Here is a 25,383-nt window from a genome sequence, read left to right as displayed (position 1 = left end):
TGCATGTGTAACAAATGGCTACATTTAACTGACAAGTTCTAAATTAACAGGTTAACTTGTTTTCACAGCTAATCTTATCTCCCATAGTTCAAAACAAGGTAAAGTTGCATACAGATCTTAAGTGAAGTTTATAATTTATTTTAGGAATGATTTACTCCTAAATATTTATCCTTTTAGGAAAGAGTAAATTTTCCGTTATGTCTAAAAGATAATTAAAAAGTTTACTGAATCTATCTATCATATTACTACCACTGCTTTATTGAGATACTTATAAAACTAAGCCAAAAGCCACAATAAAGCATATCAAGACACAAAGAACATACATTCATCTGTTTTCCTTAGATACTGAATATTTTTGTGTGACTTTAAGATAACCTTTTCTAAAAAATCTTTAAGTGTCTATTTATTTTTAAAATAAAAATGAGTAATAAACTCAAGATGCCACCTAACCAAATAAAAGCTTTGGAAAAGAAATCTTGCTGATATGCCAGAATCCTAACAACGTTCAGTTCCTATTTCTCAAATGTTTGCGAACAGCAATATTAGATACGACTTCCACAAAACATCCCATTGTCCTATTTCTATTTCTGCTCCAATACTTATGCAACTCCCTTGACTTCAGTAGGGTTAAGAAATATGTTGCTACTTCAGTTTTCCTGACAACTGCCTACCCATTAAAAACACAGAATGCAACTGTAAATGCTTTCCTGTGCTTTGCATTCTTTCACCACTGCAGAGATGAAACATCCCTTTTCACATATGCAGATAAGCAGCTACCAAAAAAAGTTAGCACTGCTTCTATTTGCCTTCTGTTAAAAAACCCAAAACAACACCAAACAACAAAAAGGGCAATTTTTCTAAGATATTTGAAACAGATTCTGTAAATGTTAAAATTCAACTACAGAACAGGCATTCACGAACACGGTTTGCTTCTGGGAGATCTGACTCAGAGCAGAAAACACCATAAAAAAAGAAGCCCCAAACCACGAACTGGCACAAACGTGCCGCTCTCCATTGATACTAGAAACTTACCTTGTTTTAGACACCTGATCCTCAGAGGGAAGGAACGGATTATTGACAGTTGCAGATGAGGTGTTTCCAAATGCTGTGAGGCCCAGCAGTTTAATCTGAGAGAGGCCTAGTGTACTGGCATCCCGAGGACGATGGAGACGAAGGCAGACAGCTGAGGCAACTTCAGCTTTTACTAGCTGGATTTTTATATAGGTGAGACCACTCGTGATAACAGGAGTTGACAAAGGTAACATATTGACACCATCTGCACTTATTTCAACAGATACTGATGAAGGGCAAGCTACAGAGGAAGAGAAGTTTTAATACTATTGAAAAACGTGTACTGGTTTGAAAGTGTTAAAAACCACGTATACAGACAAAGATTGAAAAGGTTTTGGACAAACACTACTACAGAAGTGCAGCTGAAGTATTTGACCTGTGGGATGGTGTATGTTGAAATGCAAAAGCATTTTGATACATGCTGTATAGAGTTTATTTTAAAGACTTAACATGAAGAAAAGTTGTCAGTGTAAATGCCACGTTTTCCTAAGAGGTCTACAACAATAAGAGCTGAGTATCTTACACTTTATTCCAACTACGACACAAAACCATTTTGCCTGAAGACCCCTGACCAATATCACTAGGGAAAGTTGCAAGCAGTTTGACCAGGCACGTTCACATTAATGCTAATAAAGCTATTAAAAAAAAATAAATAAAATCAAGCAGAGGCAGGACCTTCTATTCTTAAGGAAATCAGAATTAGCGAGGTTTTCCACTTATTTTACAGGTTTTCTTCAAACAACCCGCCAGCCTTAGTTGCTCTGATTATACTTTTTGTATCATTTCTAAACCCTACCCTTCCAATTGTCAAAGCAGCGTCAATGTCAGTAGATGTACTTACTCGCCAGAGAGGCCAAGTGAGGCTGGATGTGGATCTCCTTGAGCAGCACAGCTGCAGGAAGGTGAATCGTGAGGTCACACCAAGCTTCCTCAGGTAAAAATATGTATGACCATGCAGCAGACCGAGCTCGTCTGTGGGGAGGAGTAGCCTGTAACAGCACTTCGGCAGGCTGGGCAGTGGGACTGCTTGAGGTGATTGAACCTTCAAAAACAGCACCATTAACCTTGATTATTAATAAAACCCAGATAAATTTACAACCTGAACTGCAGAAAACACATTTTTTTTTTAACTCTATCTCACCTGTTTTGGTTTATTGATAACATCCCATGTGTAATAATGACAACTGCCGAGATACGTTTCTTTTACGCTGTTTTAAACAGGTAGTTTACATATGTATATATAGCAAAAAAAAACCCTAATCACAGCAGCAACTGCTTATTTTTCTAATCTTAGCATGAGTTAAGAATGAAGTAGGAAGATCCAAGCTATGTCTTCTTTAGCAAATATTACAGCACAAGACCAGATTGGTGCTGTTCAAGCTACAGGTTCTTGGAGGTTTATGTGAAAATATCTCTAGCCTGGCACCATGACTGAATGCCTAGCAGCAGCTGGAGGTGAATTCCTGAACACTTTTTAATAGACTTTCATCCCACGTGAACTGAATTCTCTTTCAGAGAGCTCTACATGATGAGAAACAGAATGTATTAAGTGAGGACAACCAGACGGTTAATTTCAAAAGCACACTCCTGACTGAAAGTATTAAGATAGATGCACTCATAGCAGATCATCAAGAACTGCTGGGAGATAAGGCATGCAAGAAGGAGCACTCATATCCTCCCCAACATCTTCCTGAAATACCAGCAAGCTCCCCGTTTAGAAGCTTTAACAGTATCGCAACATTTGACACCATCACAATAATTCCAAGAACTTGAGAAAGATTCAAATGACCACTGGACGTTAACGTAAGAGAAAGAAATCTTACTTACCCAAAGGTGCAAAATTGTGAATTCCTTCTGCATTATCAGGCTCAGAAGCTAGCACTCTAGCTTTCAAACTGCTATCTGTTGCTTTGGTGGGACCAGAATCAAGAAATTTCATAATAGTCGAAACCATACTTCTTGCTGTGTTAACAATAGCTCTTGTGCTCGTTACCATATTGTTACAAATAAGCTGAACACCACCTGTGTACAACATGGGCAGAGGGAAAGGAAACCACACTGTTCAGAAGCATGAAATGGATTCTAAGCAAGCAAAGGACTAGTCAGTAAATTTGCTCCTCCAAACACATCTTTATTCCTTCTTAAGATGCCAAAAAAAAAATAAAATCTACAATAACCCTTTTAATTGACTCAGCTGAAGGAAAGCCATTCTTACCCATATCATGGAAAGCCTTCAGTGCCTCACTTGTATCCAACACCCGTAAAATGAACCAGAGCAGTGGCTCAGATAACTGACAAGTAGCAAGAGAACCCTAGAAGAAAAATAGTTAAGTAATACATGGTTTCATACAAAATTAATATGACAGAAATACACATGACTGCTCTTAGCCTCCCTTTTTAGTAGACAAAAATCCCAGAGAGGAAATGCCAGCGCAGTTGACCTCTCTGCTACAAAACAGCAATACCATGTTCCACATGGTTCACTCCTTATGTAGGAGCAATCTCTGAGGTAAGAAAAAGGTCAAACTACCAGGATAAGCAGCTGAGGGAAATAATATTGAGCACTTAAAATCGCCACATTTATTGTGTTCATAAGAGTATTTCCCACCTGCACATAAGAAAATATTCAATCCATCCTCAAGCTTTTAGCCAGGAACACTTACAGGAATGTTGAAATGTCCTTACAGAAACTCACACTCCCTCTACCATCGGCAATGGAGGGAGGCTTCCTAACTTCAGCACCAAACTGAAGTGACGTTAGAAAAAAGTTAACATTTCTTTTACACAGCACTAGTTCAGGTTTGTGAGCTTATTCTAAACGACACCATCAACTAATCTGTAATTCCTCTGAAGCACAGTAGACCTAAAGGAACTTACCTGTCTTCCCATGTACCCACAGGCCATGTAGGTAAGAATCGGCTGAAGCATCACTTGCACCGTTGTTGCTTTTTTACTAAGTGTTGTCAGGATAGTGAACAACCCATCTCCAACTGATATTGCATCTAAGCCACCATGAAAATTTTCATGTTTAGTGAGATGTAAGCCACTTGCACCTTAGTGAAAACAGAAACACTTCAAAGGTCAGAAACTGAGATCTAAAAAAAATTACAGTACATAAGAGAACTCAAGGATATTTATATTTCTTTTCAGTTAAATGTCCACATGGATTTTACAAACTACAAACTGAATGAGGTTTTCAGGATCAAAGAAATTACTATTAGTGCTCTCAGTTATGTGCGACCTTCTTTACAGTGTAAGTAGGAAGACTCAACCCTGGAAGGGGGTCAGGAATTTAAATCCAATTTTAGGTAATACGTAAAATACCCTTTAGGTATTTAGTGAAAGAAGCAGAGTAAGAGCCACACTGATTGGAATAACTCCTAGCCAGAAGGAACTGAAAAGATATTTTTCATATAATAGAAGCACATTTGTACAGCCAAACCCCCTCCCCCCGAACATTTAACATACATATTTCTATCAGAAATACCTCTCAAAATTCTCCTTCTCAGTGTTACAGCTCAGGATTTATTAATGAGGATTTAACTGAATATCAGTATTCAGCAATACTGAATACACAGTGCTGAAGCTGATGATGGAAAGCAATAGAATAGTCTTTCCAGGGAAGAGACTACCTCCATAAATACAACTGTCTTATCAAGCATACGACATCTATCTGGAAAAGCTTTTAAAGTGGCTTTAGATTTGAGTGGGAGGAATCTATGGAATAATGCTGTTCCATTTAGAGAAACTGGAGTTATACTAAAAAGTTATAGTAAAAGATGTGTTCAAGTCATCTTTGGAACATGCCTTAGAGAAAGAGTTTGGCAACAGCATTGACAGCTATAGTACTTTAACCACCTTAAAGCTGTCAAGAAAGAAAATACTGATCAGCACTGAATGCATGGAGATAGACAAAAAAGAGTCTTAAGAGTCAGCCTCTGCACAGCCTAGGAAAGTTAAATGGAATCAATGATGAAGCTTAAGACAAGTAATGTGGGTTTGCTGTGAAGACTTTGAAGCGAGGAGCTGGTAGGCGAGGAGGGGAATACTTGTATGATTTTCATTGTTTGTCAATGACAAAGCATAAAAACCTAATGAAATAAATAGACAAAATGGTCATAAAGAAAACCCAACAAATGTTTTAACTTCATATGACAAATTAATTACTCAAAGCCTTCCTGGTTCCTGACCAGGTGGCTTACCAGGTGTAGTAAGTTAACATGATTAGCACTAATTTTGATACCAAAGCCACATCAGTACACATCTGCAGACATTGTCATCTTCATCTTTCCTGGCTAGCTAGCATGCTGCACTAGGTATTACATATTTACTACTGAATGCTGATAACTGATTTTGTATCATATGTAACCTTGGCTGCAGTCTTGTTAATAGAAATTGTCTGGAGAGAGCTTAATGCAGTTTCTCATGAAGGAACTAAAACTACAAATAATGGTGTTACATCTTCTCAAAACACGCATACAAATTAGTTTCAATAACCTATATCAAAAGACTGAAGGAGGAACAATCCACTGAAGGGACCAGCTGGTCCTGAATCCTGAATTCAATGAAAACGCTTTGAAATGAGACTTTCCAAAATCTTTAAAAATGCAAAAAACCCCCAAATGCTGGACAGAAATCAGTGGTTAGAACGACATCAAAGTTTAGGAGAAGAATATCTGAATTTCACTCCAAAGCAGCTCATACTCAGAACAAACCACCATTCCCAGAAGAAACTACTTTTTGTGTTCATAGTGTACTCACAATATGACACCAATTACGCAGAGTAAAGGAGGAGATGTTTTAGAATTAATTTCAGGAAGGTTCCAACAGCGCAGTCCAGACTTGTCAGCTCCTGCCTGCTGTTTAATTTGACTACTGGAGATTTTTCCTCAATTGTTCTTATGCCAAAATGAACCACTGGTCTAACATTCACATGCTCTCATCCGAAAAATATACTGCTTTCTGCTAACAGCACTGGTTAACAGTTTCACGTCTGCTTAAAAGAGATGAGCGCAGAAAAGGCCAGAGGTACTTTGAGAGAAGAGAACCACTATAAAGAGAACCACATTTTACAAGACTTTATGCCTGAAATAGAGTGCAAGCTCTTTGCCTATCCTCCTGCAAAATGTTTTTCCAGTTTTGCACACACAGAAACATTTACAGCCAGTGGTTTCATTTGTGCAAATAAACCCTATGCTAACATCACTGCTCACAAGTAAGTCACATCAAGATAGCCCCTCTGAGAAAAAGCACCTTAGGTACATGTCTGACAAACACAACATTAATGAGATTTCTGGTACAACAGAGGAATAAAAAAGTTTATGTACTCTGTGCAAGGGCCGTATATGTAATTCGACTGTTTTCAGAAACGATTGAAAAGTAATGAAATCCTTAAAAAAATGAGGTAATGCGTCTATAGCACAAACTGAAGACTAATTTGTGCATAGAGGCATGAGATGAGCATAGACTGAAATATAAGAATTCCATTTAAAATTAAGGAAAAGGGTTTTCTACTTTAAGAATAACTGAACATTGTTAATAGGCTGCCCAAGGTGGTTGCAGAGTTTCCACCCTTGAGGAATTAGAAACTCAACTGGACAAGGTAATGAGCAACTTGGTCTCTGAGGCAGGCTCTGAGCTGATCCTGCTTTGAGCAGGGAGGTGGGACTTCATAGTCTCCAGAGGCTCCTTTGAACATTGACCATTCTTAGATTCAGCAAATTCAAATGCCAAATGCATTCCTGTTTGGTTTTAATTACTGTCTCCCACCTCATGTTAGGTTTTTTCACATAACATTCTTTTTTCTTTCACTTATCAGTCTCTCCCTGTCAGTTCTGTGATGCATTTTCCCATGTCTATACTCAATTTATGAGTTTGTAGAAGCTTTAAGTATTTCATCACCCCAAAAGATCTTCTGTTTTATTTACAAATATATAAATTACAAATACCTACCAATAATCATTGCCATAGCACTGCTGTTACACTGGCCAAGTGCAGACAAAATTTGGCTCATAATTTGCTGGTTGGCTAAGACCAAGTCTGCCACATATGCAGTTGATCCTTGAGTATTAGGGTTGCTTCCATTGCCATCTTTGCCTCCTGAAACCTTTTCTTCATCAGACACACTGTCTGTAGTACTGCTTGCGACCGGAACACGGGCACTATATTCTCGGTTACTGGAAAGCGGCAGTTGAACTAAAATGTTGACTAGTTTTAACAAATCAAACATCAGTTGATCCCTTGTCATCTCTCCACAAACTGCTTTGGCATCACCTGGACGGATAATATTGGCAAAAAGCCCTCCAAAACATGCTCGAGCACCCACAGAGCTGTCTGAGCCGCTGCGAGACATCACTTTGTCCGAACATGTAATGTAATGATGCACAAGGAAGGTTATAGACTCAATCACTGCAGAAATAGTGCTAACTGATACAACTTCAAAATTCTGTTCCAGGGTAAATTCCAAGAGTTTCACTTGTGCATCCAAGGGTCCCTGGCCTGTCTGGAAAGCACCCCTGAAAGGAAAAAAAAACCCATAAATAAAAATTCATCATTCAATATTAACAAGTTTAAGCAGTTTGCTTCTTTTGGTTTTGGGTTTGTTCTGGATTCTTGGTATTTTGGTTTTCTTTTTCCTTGATTTTTAAAGACTGAGAAAGCACACCAGAATTTCAACAGATAAAACTCCAGTTATTTTCAGAAATGCTTGTTGAAGTACAATCTGATCTTTCTCAAGTCAAGCACTCTTAAGTTTTTAATTAATGTACTGGTCATTACCGTAGAACCTGCTCGTGCTATCACTTTCCTGATATCCACTGAGGATTACAGATTCATTTGAAAAAGTCTAGGGTCCATCTTTTTTTTTTTTTTTAAAAATTCAGTTAATTTTGTAGGTACAGGCGTGGAACAGAGTCCTGTTCAGTTGTGGGGAAAAAGTGTCATATGTTTGCAAGGAAAGTCCATGCGAAGAAGCAATCTAATACTTTAAAATCATTAGGATTATTAGTTTTCTAACAGGAAATCATGACAGGTTTTTTCATCCCATAGGTTTTGTTGGTTTTCTTCTCCCCCAAGGCAAAAAGAAGTATGGTCAGGTTTTAGCTATCTAAATAATAACGATACGTAAGACGACCATGAGAAGGTACTCAAACTATCACAGGCTGGTGCTTGTAGATCGATTGTTTGAAGGAACCATCTTTTAGGAATAAGTTTATTTTCCCAATTGCTCTTGCACATATACTGGTGGACTACAAACTGAACCTTTTGAATCAGTACTTTTAAGATAAAACTGGTGCTAACTCTTGAAGTGTTAAGTTACTGATTTTGATACATTTCTCCTTTTGACATTGACTAATCTTCATATGACTTTAAAAATTAAATACAGAAGAAAACATTTTATATAAATAGCCCTGAAGAAAATATTTGGCATTTAATCAGTTCTAATAGCAAAAGACTGCTTTTCTTCACAATCAGTCTTATGCTTTGATCAGACATGCTACACTCCAGTAATTACCTGAGGTTTCAGAAATAACCATCTAAACCCTTTTTTGGTGCTTTGCTTCCATTTTATGACATTTCAGTTCACCTTTGATTTCTCTCTCAAGAAAAACCAAAAAAAAACTAATACATTTCAAAAACTATTTTTTCCATGCTCTCATTTAGCTTATTTCAGATAAATTATGGCATGAAGATAAGCATTCCAAGATTCATTGTGAATTAGTGATTTTGTTATATTAGGCATTTTTTGTACAAGTGAGTATCAGTGTAACCTGGTAAGCACCACTTATCCAATTTAAGTTACTAAAATAAAATCTCTTAGAGAAGGCTGAAACTGTTCTCTGCACGATTAAAGAATAGATAACACCAAAGTGCCATCTACTGGGAAGCCAGAAATTAAGGAAGCTCATCCCTAATTACATAAATCTTTTGCCTGGGGATGACCATAACACCAGTACTAGAAATAAATGATAATTCCTCATGCACTTCAGACCAAACAATAGCCAGATTATTAGTGTACTACTGCTCACACAGTAGTTTTGTGCTCATTGACCTAGCCTTGAGAAAACAGAGCTTTCTCTTATAAAAGGCAAGCCATAAGCTCTTATCTCTCCTGGTCAATGTCATGTGTTATCTATACTAGTGGGAAGACTGGTCGTCAGCAGGCCCCAGAAAAGTGGGGCAGAAGGCATTTTCCACTGTTTGGGGAGAAGAGAAACAGAAGACAAAACAATAAACATGCAGTTTGCATGAACAGAATTACACAATCTCATATTTCATCCTACCAAGTTATAAAAGCTATCCATGTGACTTTCACAGTCTACGTGTAATTCCTAGAATCTTTCATTAATCCAGGGGTCTCAGAATACTCTTTTTAAAATAGTTAAACTAATCAACAGTGTTCCTATTTTAGGGATTACTTTAACAAGGCCTGTATTGTAGTCTCTATAAAACCATAAAATCAGTCCAAACAATTGTTCAGTGCTTTTATTCATCGTCCCTCAACACACAGATGGCTGTGTATGGATTCCAGTCGCACTCTTCCACGTGCCAGAAGCACCCCAGATTTTGCTGGTAGTGCCGCAGCAATATCTAAGAACTCCATCTATATATAATTTGACAGGATGACAAGGAGAGTCATATACATCTTAGTTGTGATTAATGCTCACACAGATTTAAAGATAAACAGGGCATGAAAATAAAAAAAAAAAATAGTTAAGATTTACCTTTCTGTTGAAAGTATATGTATTAATTTCAATAAAAATTCACTGAACATCTGAGGACAAGTTGAAGAAAGGTGCACTTGTAATCGAGTAAGAAATTCTTGCATAGCTTGTGTCGCTGTTGGCCCAACCTAGAGGGAAAGGCATTTTAATAAGTTTTGTAAGAACCTGAAATGTCTTCAGAACAGTGAGCAGTATCTAACAAGAACATTTCCTAAGAACAGAAAAGTATTATGCAGCTTAACTTACTTTCTGAAAAATTTTGCAGGGTTTTCACAGGAGAACTATTCTGTATAAATTTATATTATGTGTTTTTCTATTAGTAACCATGAGTAAAAAGCAAATAATTCTTTGCCTAAGACTCATTTTGCAGATTGAGATTTTCTGTTCAGCAAGGCAAACTATGCATACACACAGAATACATTTCTGTGCTGATCTGAATGCTTTTTCACAAACCACACATTTACATGCAAGTGCATTAAATTAAAGGAACAGAACAATATTTAAGTTCTGGAAAAGACTATGTAATTTCTGGAAAAAAATCTGGAAAACACTGCATCCTCTGTCCCCTAAATGAATTGTTTCAGATTCCTGTCTAATGTTACATGCAATTAAGTTAACTTGGGCTTTTCATTCAATCACTACTCACAGATGTTTCAAAGACTGTAAAAACAAAAAAATAAAAAAAAAAGAAGTTGAAATTAGGAGCAACAGTAGACCCCACATGAATTCAGAAACAGGTAGAAAATAAAAGCATAATTTTAAATTCTGAAATTATTAGATATTTAAACTCAATCTTTGCTGCCATTTTAATTGCAACCCAGTAAGATTTCAGGAAGCCAACCGAACTCTTACTTTTTTCATGCATGCAACTAAGGAATCCTAATAGGGAACACATTCACTGATATACGACATGGTATTCTCTCCCTGTGTGAAGTCTCCAAGTAGTTGCAAAAACTTATGATCGCTACTCAGAATGTATAACCAATATAAACTTGCCTGCAGTTGCTCAGAGCCAACTAAGACTATAACCAAAATAAAGAAACAAACCAAGAATATACTTCATTATGAGTAACACATATTCATGTCAAGTGTACTGAAATCCTATTATGAAGAGGTTTTTTTCTCTTATTTTAATTGCTAGTTACCTGTGGACTGTGTTGATTTGTTCCATGAGGATTAGTGCCAGAAAGAAATTTCACTAACACATGAATGAGGTTTGGATCTGACACCAACAGTTGGGCAGTACTTTCCTGAGCTCCAATGGCACTGCTTGGACCAGCTTAAAAAAAAAGACATAAGAATTAGATCCATAATCTTAAGCATTCACTGTAAATCAAACATTTATACTGCATATCCCTTGTATTTATTTCATGATGTGTAAATATTTTCAGCAAGATCAGCTACTGCTTACTCAGACTTACAATTTTGAGTGTAGAGTTTTCCATTAAATACAGACATAACCCCCCAAACTGTTCCACCAGTGTTCCAGGCTTCCTAAGGCAGTACTCCTGAAAGTAGAGCTTCATTTTGTAGAAGTAACATATACGGACATTTCGATTTGTTTTTGTTTGCTAGTCAAACACTTTAATAAGGTTTAAATGCACATATTAGTTTGCCAGACAGAGACTACGTGTTCTATTAACTTGTAAACAATCAAGACACTTTTGTCCTTGGCACATTCAGAGACTTATTATCATTGACTAGAACTGTAGAGAACTTAAGGCATAAGAATCCTGAGAACCAGAATTAGAATTAAAATACACCCTTCAATGATCAAACAAATGAGCCTTATTAAATGTGAAGTCTTACTCATTCAACTGTGGTACACTGAATCAATTCAAAACAACTTGAGAAAAAGCGTAACTACCTACTGAATAAAAATACATATTCTTATACTGTCACACTTATCTAAATGAAGCTACAGGTTCCTGCTGAAGATGCAATCTCTTTCAGACTACCTCATCATACCTAAAATTAAATTAAGAGGAAATGATGCTCTGGCAGAAGAGCTTGGCTGGTATCCCTTCACATCCCAAGATAAGATTCTTAATTAGGGAGGCTGTTGAAAGCATCAAATCATGAACTACTTACTAGTCACTCTGTTTATCAGAGTCTTTTTCATTCACAATACTTTCCTTAAACTAAGGGGCATTAAACTAATGATCCCTAATAGGAGTGAAATATCCTTGTCAAAACCAGAATGAAACCCTGATTGCTTCTATCTCAATTGAAAAGCTTTCAGAAAAATGAAATAAAAATAGCTTTAGAAAGACACTTGCTATAAAAGAAATCCTTACAAGAAGATGAAATGAGAAAATAATTCAAAGTAAGTTTTCCCTTAACAAATACCATTTTATTCTCAAACTATAAACAGGTTTTTTACTTTAAATAAATGCAGAAAACTAATGCTGAAAGTATGTCTGGCAAAACAACACAAACCATTTTGCATTGATTTATCAACATTAGTAGTGGAACAAGACTATATGGCTATGACTGATGGCATGGCAATAGCTGGGGTTGAATATAAGCAAGAAAGCATCCCACAGCATTCCAGTTTCACTGTATTCTAGACAATAAGCCTGCTCTAGTTTATATTCCATATTGCAGAAGTTGAAGAGGTTAAGTGTTGTCTGGCTGAGGGACAAGTGTTTAGAAAGCAAACACATGATTTCACAGGTTCTCTACAAGAAAAAACAAACATTTCAGAATAGAAAAGCCTTCCATGGCAAGCTGTGCCTTGGAAACACCAGTCTGAGTGAATTTCCCAATTTATTTTCCATGCTGAATCTGCACCCCTGAACATTACTGAAGTAAAACATACAATACACTGATGTTCTCTCTAAGGAAACAAAGTAAGTAGGTTGATGGTGAGGAGTGTTTTTTCATTTTTTTTTTGGCAGGTGTTCCTGAGTATATCATAACACAAGTTAAAACCGAAAATGATACTCAGGTCTCTAAGAACATGGCAAGCTCTAGCTCTTGCACATATACTTAGACCTGTTACATTACTGCCTTTTGTGTTACAGGATTTTTTTAAGTTCCTTATAAACAATTTTGAGATTTAAGACAAATCACTATCGCTAAAACACATTCAGCTGCAGCTGACAACTAATCAAATTCGGGTTAATCTGAATTTGGTTATTCTGTTTTTCAGTTTTCTGTAACTTGCCATCGTTTCAATGTAACTGCATAATTCAGACTTCGTGTACAGCTTCACTTCTGAACTAGATGTCACATGACTTTGTCCAAAAGTACTGAGTATCCAAATTAATTTTAAAATATATAGATAAAACTTAAATATAAAATATGAAAATAAAATAATCTAACAGCAAAAAATATCACTACAATATAAAGCATACCCCCCCCCCCTTTTTTTTTACTACATTATATTTATAGTCTAACAGGTTTTGTTTGGCATTCTAGCTCAGTTTTCAGGATGCATCTACACTACGTGCTCTGTCAGGTAGCGTTCATGTTCAAAACGCTGCTCTCACACAGTATTTCCAGTGACAACAATAGCAGAAGCAAAGGAAGGGCATGTGAGGAGAACATGATTAGTTCTTGCTCAAGGAACAGATAGAGTAAGTGCACTTTGAGAACAACTTGACACATGACGCCTGCTTACTTGAGAGCAGCTGTAGCTCTGAGAAATTTTCCTAGCCACCTATAGCTATCATTGTAGATTTGCTTCTACCCGCCTTCCTTTACACAACATTAAATAACTCCAGATGTCACCCATCAAATACTGATTTTAAACACCATCCTTGCACAATTTGTCCCTGGATCATGTAACCAATTAAGGTCATTGCTCTGAAAAGAAATGGCTGGGGTACTAAACTAATCCCTGAAAAATACCTGGTACTCCTCAGGTAAGAATTTCTGAAGCACAGAAATTACACAGCCTGAGCTCTCATTCTGAACAGATTTATCAGCAAGTAATGGCATAACGAAATAAGATTTTCTGACCATGAACTGACCTGCCCTAGACAGTGGTTACTAAAAATCCTAGCATACAACAGTTCCCCAAAAGAATCTGCCCTACACTCCAAGCATGAGGAGGGGAGAGAAGGAAAGACAGCAGGACAAAACTTACCATTAAGCTGCATATTTGTCATGAGAGTTAGGCTATGAAGCACAAGGCACCATGTTCGGAGTAAGGTATTTGGATACCACGCCAGAACTGACAGGAAGCTAGTTACTGAAGCTGTCAAGAAAAACATGTTCAAGCTTTAATCTTCGGTGTATTACTACACCTTTCTTATTTTTACTGTAAGGTGCTGTGTTTATTATTATTGTTATTATTATTACTGTTACTCCTCTTGAATTTACTTTGTTTTGTCAACTACTGCTCCAGGAAGTTAGGAAACGAAGCCTCACCAACACTTCAGATGCCGTCCCACAGAATTTACTACAGTGCCCACACCCTGACATCTCAGAGCAAATGAATCAAAGAAACTGGTTCCAAAATGCTCTCATGGAAGTCAACTTAACAGGTTCGTTATAGGAGGCACTAATGTTTTGAACTGTAACCAGAAGAGACCACAGATTCTTAACCATACAGTATAACATGTAGAAAAAACCAAATTCTGCATATCTTTGTACTACCATAGTAATTTGATGCCAGAAAGTAATAGGGCCTCCCACCTCCTCTAACCCATTTGGTAAGTCAGAGAAGTGCATACAGGCAAACAGCTCACCTTAGACTAAGACATGTATTTCAAGAATCCCTCCTCAGTGTAATGATGAGTTAAACCCCACAAATTTTACACTTTAATTTCCAAGGAGATTACATCATCAAATTCATCTTCTCAGTTACAACTAGCCACACATTTTTCATGTTAAGAAGATAATGAGCCCAAGGGCTCTTTAATAAGAACACAGAAATTATCCTAACACCTATCTTATCAAGAATATTTACTGTAAAAATTGATTATTTTTAGTCAATACCCCCAAAAAACCGAACAAACTTATCTTACAGTTCCTGAAAATCATCTTCCCATATTTAATGTATCTTACCTTGGTTCAAGGAAATGACAGGTATTCGATTTGCATTATAAAGGAAAATATCAGTGCCACTATCTTTACTTCCAGAGGAGCTGGAATTCAGGCTTAATGTGAGCCATAACTGTAAAAGGGATTCAAGCTGAAAAGAAAAAAAAAAGGGGGGGGGGGAAGTGAAAACCCACTATCAGACCAAAATCACACTCTAGAGTTCTGGAAAAATTTGTAACATGTACCTGTTTTCATTTCAAAAGCCTTATCTACATTCTCAGCTGCTACTGTTTTACTGATAATACACACCCCCCCACACACACTCTCCTTTACTGAATTTGCTGGATTTGAAGACTCTTATAATGTTCAAGGCAAATTCAGCATAACTAGAAAATGCATCTGCTACGTTTTTGTAATTGAGTTCTCCAAATACAGTTAAGTTTTTCTTAAGAAGTTTATTCAAACATGTTAAGGAAAAAAAAAAAGCAGCTTTACAGACATTTCTGAGCAGTGTGTATCAGAACCTTACACTTGTAACCTTGGTTTGCATCTAAGCTTTTGGAATGCCTCAATACAGTCAAGCAATGTTTACCACACAACCAAATTATTCAAAAGGCCAATTTAACTACTGGGAAACCTCCTTTACTACCATGGACACACTGATGCTCTCTGAAAAACTCCCTTGAGGAAAATAACTACTCAGATATTCTGGGAGAGCATCAAGGTCCTTTACACCACAAACTGTATTTTGGATGAGGTATTTAAAGAACTACTGAGGAACGGGTCAGCCACCCAATTAAAATATGAACAGGTAGGCAGGTACCTCATCACTTATATGGCACACATGGTGTTCCTTCGGATGTATCAAAAAAGTGTTGCTAAACCAATGACTTCTCAAAAGACACTTTTAACATTTAGGATTATTGAATAATTCAGGTTGGAAGGGATCTATGAATGTTATCCAAGCCAATCTTCTGCTCAGGGAAGGTCCAAAGAAGATAGCAGACTGGGCTGCTTGGAATTTATCCAGCTGGGTTTTTAAAATGTCCACAGATGGGAGACTGAGTACTAAGCGACAACCTTCACTAATAAGCTAACTATTATCTTGCAGTGAACCTATAAACTTACTTTCACTGTAACAAGAAATGTCCTATTTAATAAAACCTCTCAGCAGCTTGTCTATTACATTATCGGTACTGTTGTCCATGCCAGCTTCACAAGCAATAAAGCACATAAACATAACAGGTTACTTGAATCCTAATTAGTAAGTAGCATACGAAAGCAACTTCCTACTTTAGCAAGAAATACTATCAAAACATTTCAAAGTTCATAATTCTATACCTGAACATGGTGGACCTGCAGCATGGAAAAGAGTTTGTTGAAGCATGCACTCAGCATAGGTATAGATGACAACTGTACAACCAACTGGGAGTTCTGATTAGCAGCATGTAATCCTCTTAGCAATGAATCATCTGTTCCACTAGGAGACTGGGTTACTAAAAAACAAAACAAGAAGTGCCATCCTCCCATGAACTATTTTGTAAATGTTGCTCAAAGTAATTTCATGTTTATTTCCTTGCATTTTATACTTAAGGGAAAGACACTCGTAATTTACAAGATGCTCAATGTAGTGTTCAGCTGAGTTGGACTACTGGCTACCATACTATGAAAGGCATACTTGAGTATCAGATATCTTCATTTTCACAAAAAACACTTGAAAAGAGACCCCCACACATTTTCACAGTAAACATGTATTACAGGAGTGTTTTGGTAACACAATGGTAAGACAAACAACTGTAACATCTCTTCCTTGCATTATGGTAAAACTACTGCAATCAATAATAAACTTCTACAGAATAAACGCTGAGGATGTCACTAAACCTACTCAATTATCAGATATTCAACTAATGACTGCATGTATATTAAGGTACCTGGAACAGCTACAAAGAAGCACATCTTAACAAGATAGGCAGTGCAACTCAGTGAAAATATGTTCAGAAGTAAATTGGCATCACGTGTGCTCTTATAACATAAAGCTTACTGAACAGCTGAGTTTAAAACTGTATTAAAATATATTCACTTTCATCATGAAATAGGTGAAACTGTCAAGTGCAAAGTAGTTTTCAAACATCTGAAATATCACAATGAATGCAAGTTCACAAAACCAGGAAACTTAACGTTCACTCGCACCTAGATGAGAAAATAAAAACAATTCCTCCACTGTAGTGCAACGTACTTTCAAAGAAATCCGGCATACTTGACCAGTTTCACAAAACGTTTCAGATACATGCACATACATAACTCAAAAATCTGATGGAAAAAAATCCCTAATGCTCAGCCTAACACGAAAATTCAAGCAAAATGTAACTTTTTCCATGCTGCTAAGTGACTGCAGAAAAAATTAGCTGCAGATTTCAAAGCATCACGGTCATTACGTGAAGAAAATGATTTTAGAACATGTAGTTACATGTAGGAGATGTGTTTGTTAATGCTTGTAGAATGGAATCAGCCTCCAGGGTGGACATCATTTTCAGCATCAGCTCAGCCTGCTGTTCAAGCCCAACTTCTAGACGTGCATCTAAAGCTACACAAAGCAACAAACAGGGTAAAACTGAATTATATCAGAGACATTTATAATCAGTTACTTCCTGTGCAAGCCATATAGCTATACAGTATATATTAAACTGAAAAAAAAACCAAACCAAACAACCCTCAGAATTGTTAACAGGAAGATTCACTTTAGTATGTGATGGAAGCAGAACATAAACTTACACTGTGAACTGAACAGAAGATTCTTATAAGTGTAAAATACGTAATTCATCAAATACTAGATTTCTGTGACACACACATATATTTCTTTTCACAGTCACTATAATAAACATACGCACGTTTAGTCACGTGCGATAAGCCTGCTTTTCCTAAAGTACCAGCTCTCAACCAAGAACTAAAAAGCTGTTTTTCCCCAGTGTGGCAAGGGAAAGACCTATCAACTCCAAATTAAACAAGTGTGCCACCTCATTTTTTAGGCTAGAGCCAATTATCCAAACTATCAGCCAACTAGAAAAGAGCTTCCCAAATTTCCTAAACCAGGAAAGATTTAAACATGCCTGTAAGTGAATTCAAAAATGCTAGAAAATAGGATTTTCTGCTGTATTAGGCTGATTTAAATAGAAACTTCACATAATATTTTCTCAGCTACCACAGAAAAACTGTGGCATATAGAAAAGTTACTTCTTCCCATTTAATACACATAGGTTGGTTACATCATTTGATATGCAAAAGTGTCTAATACAGTATCTCAGAAAAGGAATCCTGAACACAACTTTAGTTCATTACTTACCTTGAGACACTGATACGCTCACAGTTTGTGATCCATTTTTCTCTGTAGTTACTGGTGGTTTTGCAACTGGAATTCCAACGCCTCCAATGTAAGGATTGTAATTGTAGGTGCCATAATCAGCACCCCAGTAATCATACCAGGTGCTGCTTATAGGCTTAAAAACCAAACAAAACAACAAAGAAAAAAAATAAACAGCAACTCTTTGGACTGCCCAAGTAAAAGAATAAGATTTGTAATGACAAACAACAGACACTGAAGTTACAAAAAATTAAAACCAGAAGACTGGATGCAATAGCTTTAAAAAATTTTGTTTCCATTTTTATTGCAGTGTAAGCTACTGAACGTCAAAATCCAGCAATACAGTTAGCTATCTGAAAGACTAAAGAAGCCAATTATCATCAGTTTTTATTCTCATATTCATATCATTTTGTAAATTTGGAAGTGAAGACAGATATTTTGAGAAGTTATCTAAGACAGAATACTATACCATTAACTGTACTATTAAAGTAGCTTGAAGCCCCATTGGGGCTCAGAGATTATTTGTAGTGGGGTCTGCAAGAGAAAGAATTGAATAATCTCCACTCAAATGTCAATTTAAGACACTAAGAAAGCATATGGACCACAAAACCAAAAAAAATGTAAGACTATATTAAGGCAATTTGTGTATGCCTGTCTTTAACGGCACGATCCAATATCAACTGTAACAAGATGAGATCATGAAGATATGTGTGGATGAAGTGGACTAAGGAGTACTACCACAGGAAAAGACAGAATAAAGGAAGGAAACATCAGTAACACAAAAATTAAGCAGAAGTGGAATTTTTGGCAGGGTGCAATTTAAAGAAAATCTTTACATGATAGGTAAACAGTGGAAGGATATATGAAGGAATATAGAAAAAAAATAGTGTTGTCTGAGCAAATGGTGAGAAAAATAATTTAGGTTAATTCAAATGAGGCTGAAGATGTAAGTCAATATTGTGAGGAGTGGGAAAACTCCAAATGAAAGCGTCATCCTTATGGACAGAGAAAAGAAACAACATTTTCTTACGAACAGCTGTGTTTCTTTACACCCAATCTCCTTTTTAAATATACCTTGACAATGTACTATTATATCTAAATGCAATTCTACTACCTCCTATATGTTTAGTACATCAGAGTATAAAAGCACTTAAATTTCTTATTCCATAGTGAATTAAGTTTTGAAGTCAGCTGCTTCATGTCATAGTCTGAAGCTGGTCTGACCACTATTTACTCCTGACTTACTTTTTAAAACACAATACTAGCAGTATTAACTCTAAATATCAATTGCAGAAGCAAATGGCACTCTATTCTTAAAAAAAATAAAAAAAGGAAAAGAAACCTTATTTTTCTTTTATATTATGCTTTTGTTGCTTTTAACATGTGAAGTATGAGTTAACTCAGAAACCTCTTGCTTATGCACATAACTTCATACAAAAGCAAAATGGTTTGCAGTCAACTGAGATATGATTATGTCCGAGATGCGAGCACAATCTTTACATTCTTTCCTGTCACTCTACATTAAACCTTTGTAAAGGGCTAAAAGGTCTAAGAGATTAAATATCACTAACACAGAAGCACAAAGAGAAAGGATTTCACTATTTCCCATGTAAAGGTTACCCTGAAAATGCAGGTGTATCATACCTTGAAGACTTTGGCTGCAAGAGGATCTTTCTCTAAATCAATATCCAAAGGATCTATATCGACTTCCATCAGGTCTTGCAGTAATTCAAGATCAATGTCCTTATCTTTTTCCAGAGATGACAGAGGTGGAGCACCTTTGAATGATTAAAAAAGTATTAATATTACCAAGTAGAAATTATAAAAAATATATATGATACTTAACAGATAATTTTAAGGCTTTTAATATTACAGCTCTTAATGGAAAATGTTAATGAATGAACTCAAGTTGCCTATTTTAAATAATCAGAAAAATAACTATTTTTTCCTGATTAGACGTAAAATTAAGTGGAATTGCTCACAGTCTGCCCATATTTTCAGAAACCTATTATGTCCCTGCCCATGGCAGGGGGGTTGGAACTAGATGATCTTAAGGTCCTTTCCAACCCTAACTATTCTATGATTCTATGATCCTATCACCAAAAATAGTTTACTGACATTTTGATAGATGAATAATAGCAAAGTTTGTGGGTTGTTGTTTGTTGGTTTTTTTTTTCCCACTTTTCCCAGTATACTTATATACATCAAGGTCATGGAATAATCTACCTGTGATGTCATGGGTCAAAGGCTCATCTATTGTCTCCACTAACTGAACTGCGGACTGCTGGAGAGAGTCATCAGAATCCCCAGCCGAAGCTCCAGCATCTTCTCCCAAAGCACTTTCTTCCATAGCTTCAGCCGCTATAGGCGCCAACAACTCTCCTATGTATTAGATTAAGCAGACAACCAATTTCAGTTACAAATTAACACCACAGCCAACACCACAGTCTAGGCCAACATTCTGTTTTTCTTCACCTAACTCTAAGCTCTCTAAGGGCTACTTCCTCAAGCGGAGGAGCTCTAAATAATCTTCATGTAATCAGGGCCATACAAACATTAATTTAGCAATGCACAAGTTACCAATTCAGGATTGATGGTAACTGTAATTTTAAAGTGCATTCTTTACACACTAATCTCAATATCATGGTGGTTTTATTTTGATTTTGGTTTGTTTGGTTGGTTTTTTTTTGTTTTGTTTTTTTTTTATTTCTTTTTTTTCCCTATCTTAACAGTGTCAGCAGATTCTAACATAATAATAAAAACCCCTAAAAACATTGAAGGAAGAAAGATTCAAGGGTAACGTACATTCTGAAAAATATAAACATAAACTAAACCTGCTAGAATATCCTGCAGCATACAAGTCAAAGAATACTGAGCCCATGCTCCTCCCCAAGAGATGTCTCCTCTGTTAAAGTCAGTTCCAACGAGAAGCAGCAATAATCTTTCCAACTGAGTCTCATTTACAATCTCACATAAATGAATTGTTGGTCTTGTAGCATTGGCAATTCTAGCAAGAACCTGTAAGAAAAAGAAATATATACCTATTCATACTTAACACTGAAAATATGTAGTAGCTTTAAATTTTGATTGTTAACTTTTGTATAGAAGCAAATGGAGCATTTTTACTTGCTTAGAGTTCGTAATTTTACAAGTGTACTTATATGAAAATGTTTTTTAAATTACTATTTCTATGCAGTTTTGAAGCCATCATATTCTAAGTTACACAAAAGGTAACAGATAGAGGAACTACCTCACCAGATGTTATTAGAAATTTTAATGTTGCAGCTAATTCTTACCATCAAGCCTGCAAAAAAGCAGTAATAGAAAGCTAACGCAATGCAGTGTTCATTGCAACTACAAAGCGACGTCCCATAGTCTGTTTACCTTACAAACAAACAGAAGTAAATCTGCATGACAAGTAAAGTCCATGGACAAGAGAAAGAGCGCCAGCTTCTGCACTACTGAAATGCAACGTTCATGTGCCAATGTAAATGGAAGTGGTTCAATTTCTGGAGTTTCCTTTGCTGTTGATACTTCTGTATCTAAAGTAGAACGAGGCCATTCTGCAGTCCGACGTAGGCGTATTAAGTCCTTGAAGTGCTGCAGAAATAAAATTTGAAAAAACATTTTCAAAGCAAGCTCTAAATCTTCTCTCAGTGTAAATCTGAGACAGTAATACCAGAACTGCAGAATTTTTTTTAAAAAAGTGAGAGAGAGAGTAAAAATACATGAGAATCTGTAATAGAATTAAAGCTTTACTGGCAGAAATTCATTCTGGCAGCATGTTATCTCGGGTGACAGTCTCATATGAAAATCAGTTCAGGACAAGTGCCAATTAAGCCTTTATCTTTGACATAAAACATATTGAGAATATGTTTCCTATTTCCACACCTGCACATAAAGCTATAGTTACCAGGGAGCAAACTGCATATAAAAATATCTGATCTGGAAATTTACCCTTACAAGAATGCCAACTTCTTATTTTTTCACATTATGTAAATTATCGATAAGTTATAACTTCCTTAATACTTTCCAGGGTACAAAGTGTCCATTAGCCACCATAAACTGAACTAGTCTAATACTTGATCAGGCGTTAAGACTACAACCTTTTGACAGAGGGCCTATGTATTCAACAGAGGAAAGAAGGTGCTTTGATTAATCCTCCCATCCACCAAGGGCACACATTTAGGAGCTCAGTTCATTCTATCAGCTACACAGGCAGCCTAAAATTAGTACAAATGACTCTTATAATCTCACTTAAGTAGTGAGCCTACTGAAGCAGACCAAAGAAAGAACTATTTACTAACACACAGGTCTCAGCTTTCTCCTAAATGCAATGAATATTTTAAGTTACTCACTTGTCGTAACTGAAAGCAATTAGTAGGCAAAATAGTTAAAAATGCATGAAATGCAACTATCAAATAATACAATGGCTAGATGTTAAGACAGTGTAAGGGAAAATTCTTTAGTTCCACATGCTTTTTTGATGCAAAATGGCTGCTATAAAGTGAAACTTAAATAGCTGGACAGCATTATTTCAGCCAGTGACTGGTTTAAAGATATTTCAAGTGGGCCACCAATGGAGTAGCCACATTCCTAAAACCTGCTGGAATAAAGCAGAAGATAGTGCAGGAAAGAACAGCTCATGACAAGCAAAGTTAGTGAAAACTTAGAACTTTATTTTTATGCTGGTGTTTAAATTTTGTTGTTGTTTTTTTTTGTGTTTCTATGTTTTAATTTTTCTTTTCGTAATTACAGGAAGTTCTAAGATTTCCATCTAGATTGCCTGTAAGAGTAACATTCTATAATCTCTTTCCGCAGGCCTACTTTCAGTCATCTTAACAGGCATCAGTAATTCTGGAACTAGAGAGTAAATATTTAAAGTCTGGTAGCTAGAAAGGTTTACACTTTTTTTTTTTGTGTTCCCTGCAAAGTCCATGTTGCCATCTCCAGAAATCCCTACATTTCAGCACTTCATCTCATAATCAAAGTAACTCTTTAACTACCATGTCCACTCCCAGTATCTGGGGCTTACTGCAAGATGCCACTATTTGCATGGTATGTTGTTTTAGGGAGCTAAGAAGCTTCTGAGAAAGTTCAGAAAGCATTCTCAGAAGTCATATTTATCAGTTTGGAGAGACGGTCATTAGCATGATTATTTTACGATAATCCAGAAGAGTATCATGCATAAAAGTTAGCCATATAAAATGCTATTTTACATTTTTCTCAAGGACTTGGGGGTGTTGGTCAATGAGAAACTTAACCATGAGCCGGCAGTGTGCACTCGCAGCCCAGAAAGCCAACCGTATCCTGGCTGCATCAAAAGGAGCGTGACCAGCAGGTCAAAGGAGGTGATCCTGCCCCTCTACTCTGCTCTTGTGAGACCTCACCTGGAGTATTGTGTGCAGTTCTGGTGTCCTCAACATAAAAAGGACATGGAACTGTTGGAACAAGTGCAGAGGAGGGCCATGAGGATGATCAGGGGACTGGAGCACCTCCCATATGAAGACAGGCTGAGGAAGTTGGGGCTGTTCAGCCTGGAGAAGAGAAGGCTGCTTGGAGACCTCCTAGCAGCCTTCCAGTATCTGAAGGGGGGCTATAAGGATGCTGGGGATGCACTCTTCATTAGGAACTGCAGTGACAGGACAAGGGGTAACGGGTTCAAACTTAAAGAGGGGAAGTTTAGACTGGATATAAGGAAGAAGTTCTTTACTGTAAGGGTGGTGAGGCACTGAAATGGGTTGCCCAGGGAAGTTGTGAATGCTCCATCCCCAGTGGTGTTCAAGGCCAGGTTGGACAGAGCCTTGGGTGACATGGTTTTGTGGGAGGTGTCCCTGCCCATGGCAGGGGGGTTGGAACTTGATGATCTTAAGGTCCTTTCCAACCCTAACTATTCTATGATTCTATGTCTACTGGCGTGTATTATCCAAAGTTTAAAGTATGACTGGCACTTCCAAAGCTTCAAGCTTATTGGTGATTTTGGCCATGACTACTTAACAAAACCCCTGTAGATGGATGAACTATCTTTCACAATGCAAAAAATTTCCAGATGGCTGCTGTTTTCAGCATCACAATACACTTGATAGCAGCCATGATGAAACACCTGTTTAAGGTCAACGAAGGACAAAAATGACTTTGCAGGAACAGGTCTTTTCACACAAAGGACAAGAAGTCAGTTACAGTTTCAAAGCATCGTACCTTTGAAGTAGCCTGCTTTAGTTTTGCCTGTTCTACTAAAAGTTTGTATGATGATCCTTTGTTGCTTTGTATTTTCTCTTTTTCCATCTGTTCCACCAAAGCCTTCTGTTTTGCTTTTAATAAGTTAAGTTGCTAAAAGAAAATGTTAATAGGAAAAAATGAAAATTTAAGCAATAAGATGTTAAAAGGATCAGTATGTTCATATGATAGCAATCTTCAGTTCAAATTGTAACTTGAGCTTTAAAATACTTAAAAATTACAGCTTAGGTACTTGCACTCAGGTGCACCCAGATCTATCTAGAAAGTTCAATTTATTGTCCAATATGAGCCACAGAGTGCAACAGTACATTCCAACATCAGTTCTTCCAGCAGACCCCATGCCCCACGGTTTGAGACAAATGACAAAGAAGTTAGGCAGCCTTTAGCTACAGAACCAGACCTATGCAAAAGCAAGGCTGAATGAGTCCCAGGGCCAAAGCTATTCAAAGAAATGAGATATACGTGTGTGAAAATAACCACTACCATGCTGGAAGTCACCTGTTTATGATGCACAAGCTGTTTTCTGATCTTTCGGGAATACACTCTATCTAGGATACTGTTGCCTTTAGTAGATCTGCTCAGACTCTGAGTGTGAAGGCTATTATTTATAAAACTCCACTGGTTTCCTAATAGGAAAAAAAAAAAAATCCATATTACTAAACTTCACTTAACTCCAAAGAAAAGAATTGACATTGCAGCAATGGTTAGCATGTCCATACACTAAATGCTAAAGAAACAAGCAAAATCTAACTCTTGGAGTGTTATGCAACTATCACCACTGATGGTAATGTTTTAGTGTTATTTTAAAATCCAGTGGTACCATCTTGTTTGTGCTATTTTTAAAACATATAAGGCTGTGAAAGCAAGACTGTCATAACTAAAAATACCAAAACAGCTTCCGTAACACAAAAGCTTTATAGTTTTTATCTTTAGAAAAGATGTTCAAAGAAAACCACAGTTCATTCACTTCAATAGTAACAAAAATAAGGAGACAAAAAATGC

At 36.7% G+C, this 25,383-nt stretch overlaps 1 protein-coding gene across 8 annotated transcripts in view; it reads right to left on the bottom strand.

Moving 5' to 3' along the window:
- The window catches only part of BIRC6 (baculoviral IAP repeat containing 6), a 173,177-nt gene that overhangs the window by 84,798 nt on the left and 62,996 nt on the right, over positions 1-25,383 (bottom strand). For 7 of the 8 annotated variants that reach the window (XM_062629560.1, XM_062629558.1, XM_062629554.1 and 4 more), the window contains 19 exons: positions 24,880-25,007; positions 24,343-24,474; positions 21,529-21,744; positions 20,979-21,162; positions 20,371-20,526; positions 19,789-19,922; positions 18,127-18,280; positions 17,254-17,370; positions 16,128-16,282; positions 14,811-14,937; positions 13,888-13,998; positions 10,940-11,073; positions 9,795-9,922; positions 7,024-7,586; positions 3,949-4,124; positions 3,287-3,383; positions 2,899-3,093; positions 1,913-2,113; positions 1,033-1,312 (listed from right to left, as the gene is read on the bottom strand). In XM_062629560.1, the coding sequence (XP_062485544.1) occupies positions 1,033-1,312; positions 1,913-2,113; positions 2,899-3,093; positions 3,287-3,383; positions 3,949-4,124; positions 7,024-7,586; positions 9,795-9,922; positions 10,940-11,073; positions 13,888-13,998; positions 14,811-14,937; positions 16,128-16,282; positions 17,254-17,370; positions 18,127-18,280; positions 19,789-19,922; positions 20,371-20,526; positions 20,979-21,162; positions 21,529-21,744; positions 24,343-24,474; positions 24,880-25,007 (3,388 nt within the window). The remainder of the gene's footprint in view (positions 1-1,032; positions 1,313-1,912; positions 2,114-2,898; positions 3,094-3,286; positions 3,384-3,948; positions 4,125-7,023; positions 7,587-9,794; positions 9,923-10,939; positions 11,074-13,887; positions 13,999-14,810; positions 14,938-16,127; positions 16,283-17,253; positions 17,371-18,126; positions 18,281-19,788; positions 19,923-20,370; positions 20,527-20,978; positions 21,163-21,528; positions 21,745-24,342; positions 24,475-24,879; positions 25,008-25,383) is intronic. The other variant, XM_062629559.1, reaches the window with a different exon arrangement.

Source organism: Pezoporus occidentalis, unplaced genomic scaffold, assembly GCF_034315485.1.
Source record: "Pezoporus occidentalis ecotype Australia unplaced genomic scaffold, CSIRO_AGI_Poc_V1 ctg34, whole genome shotgun sequence".
NCBI classification, from domain to species: Eukaryota; Metazoa; Chordata; class Aves; order Psittaciformes; family Psittacidae; genus Pezoporus; species Pezoporus occidentalis.
The sequence above is the reverse complement of the archived record's forward strand: the minus strand, read 5'-3'. Positions and strand labels throughout refer to the sequence as shown.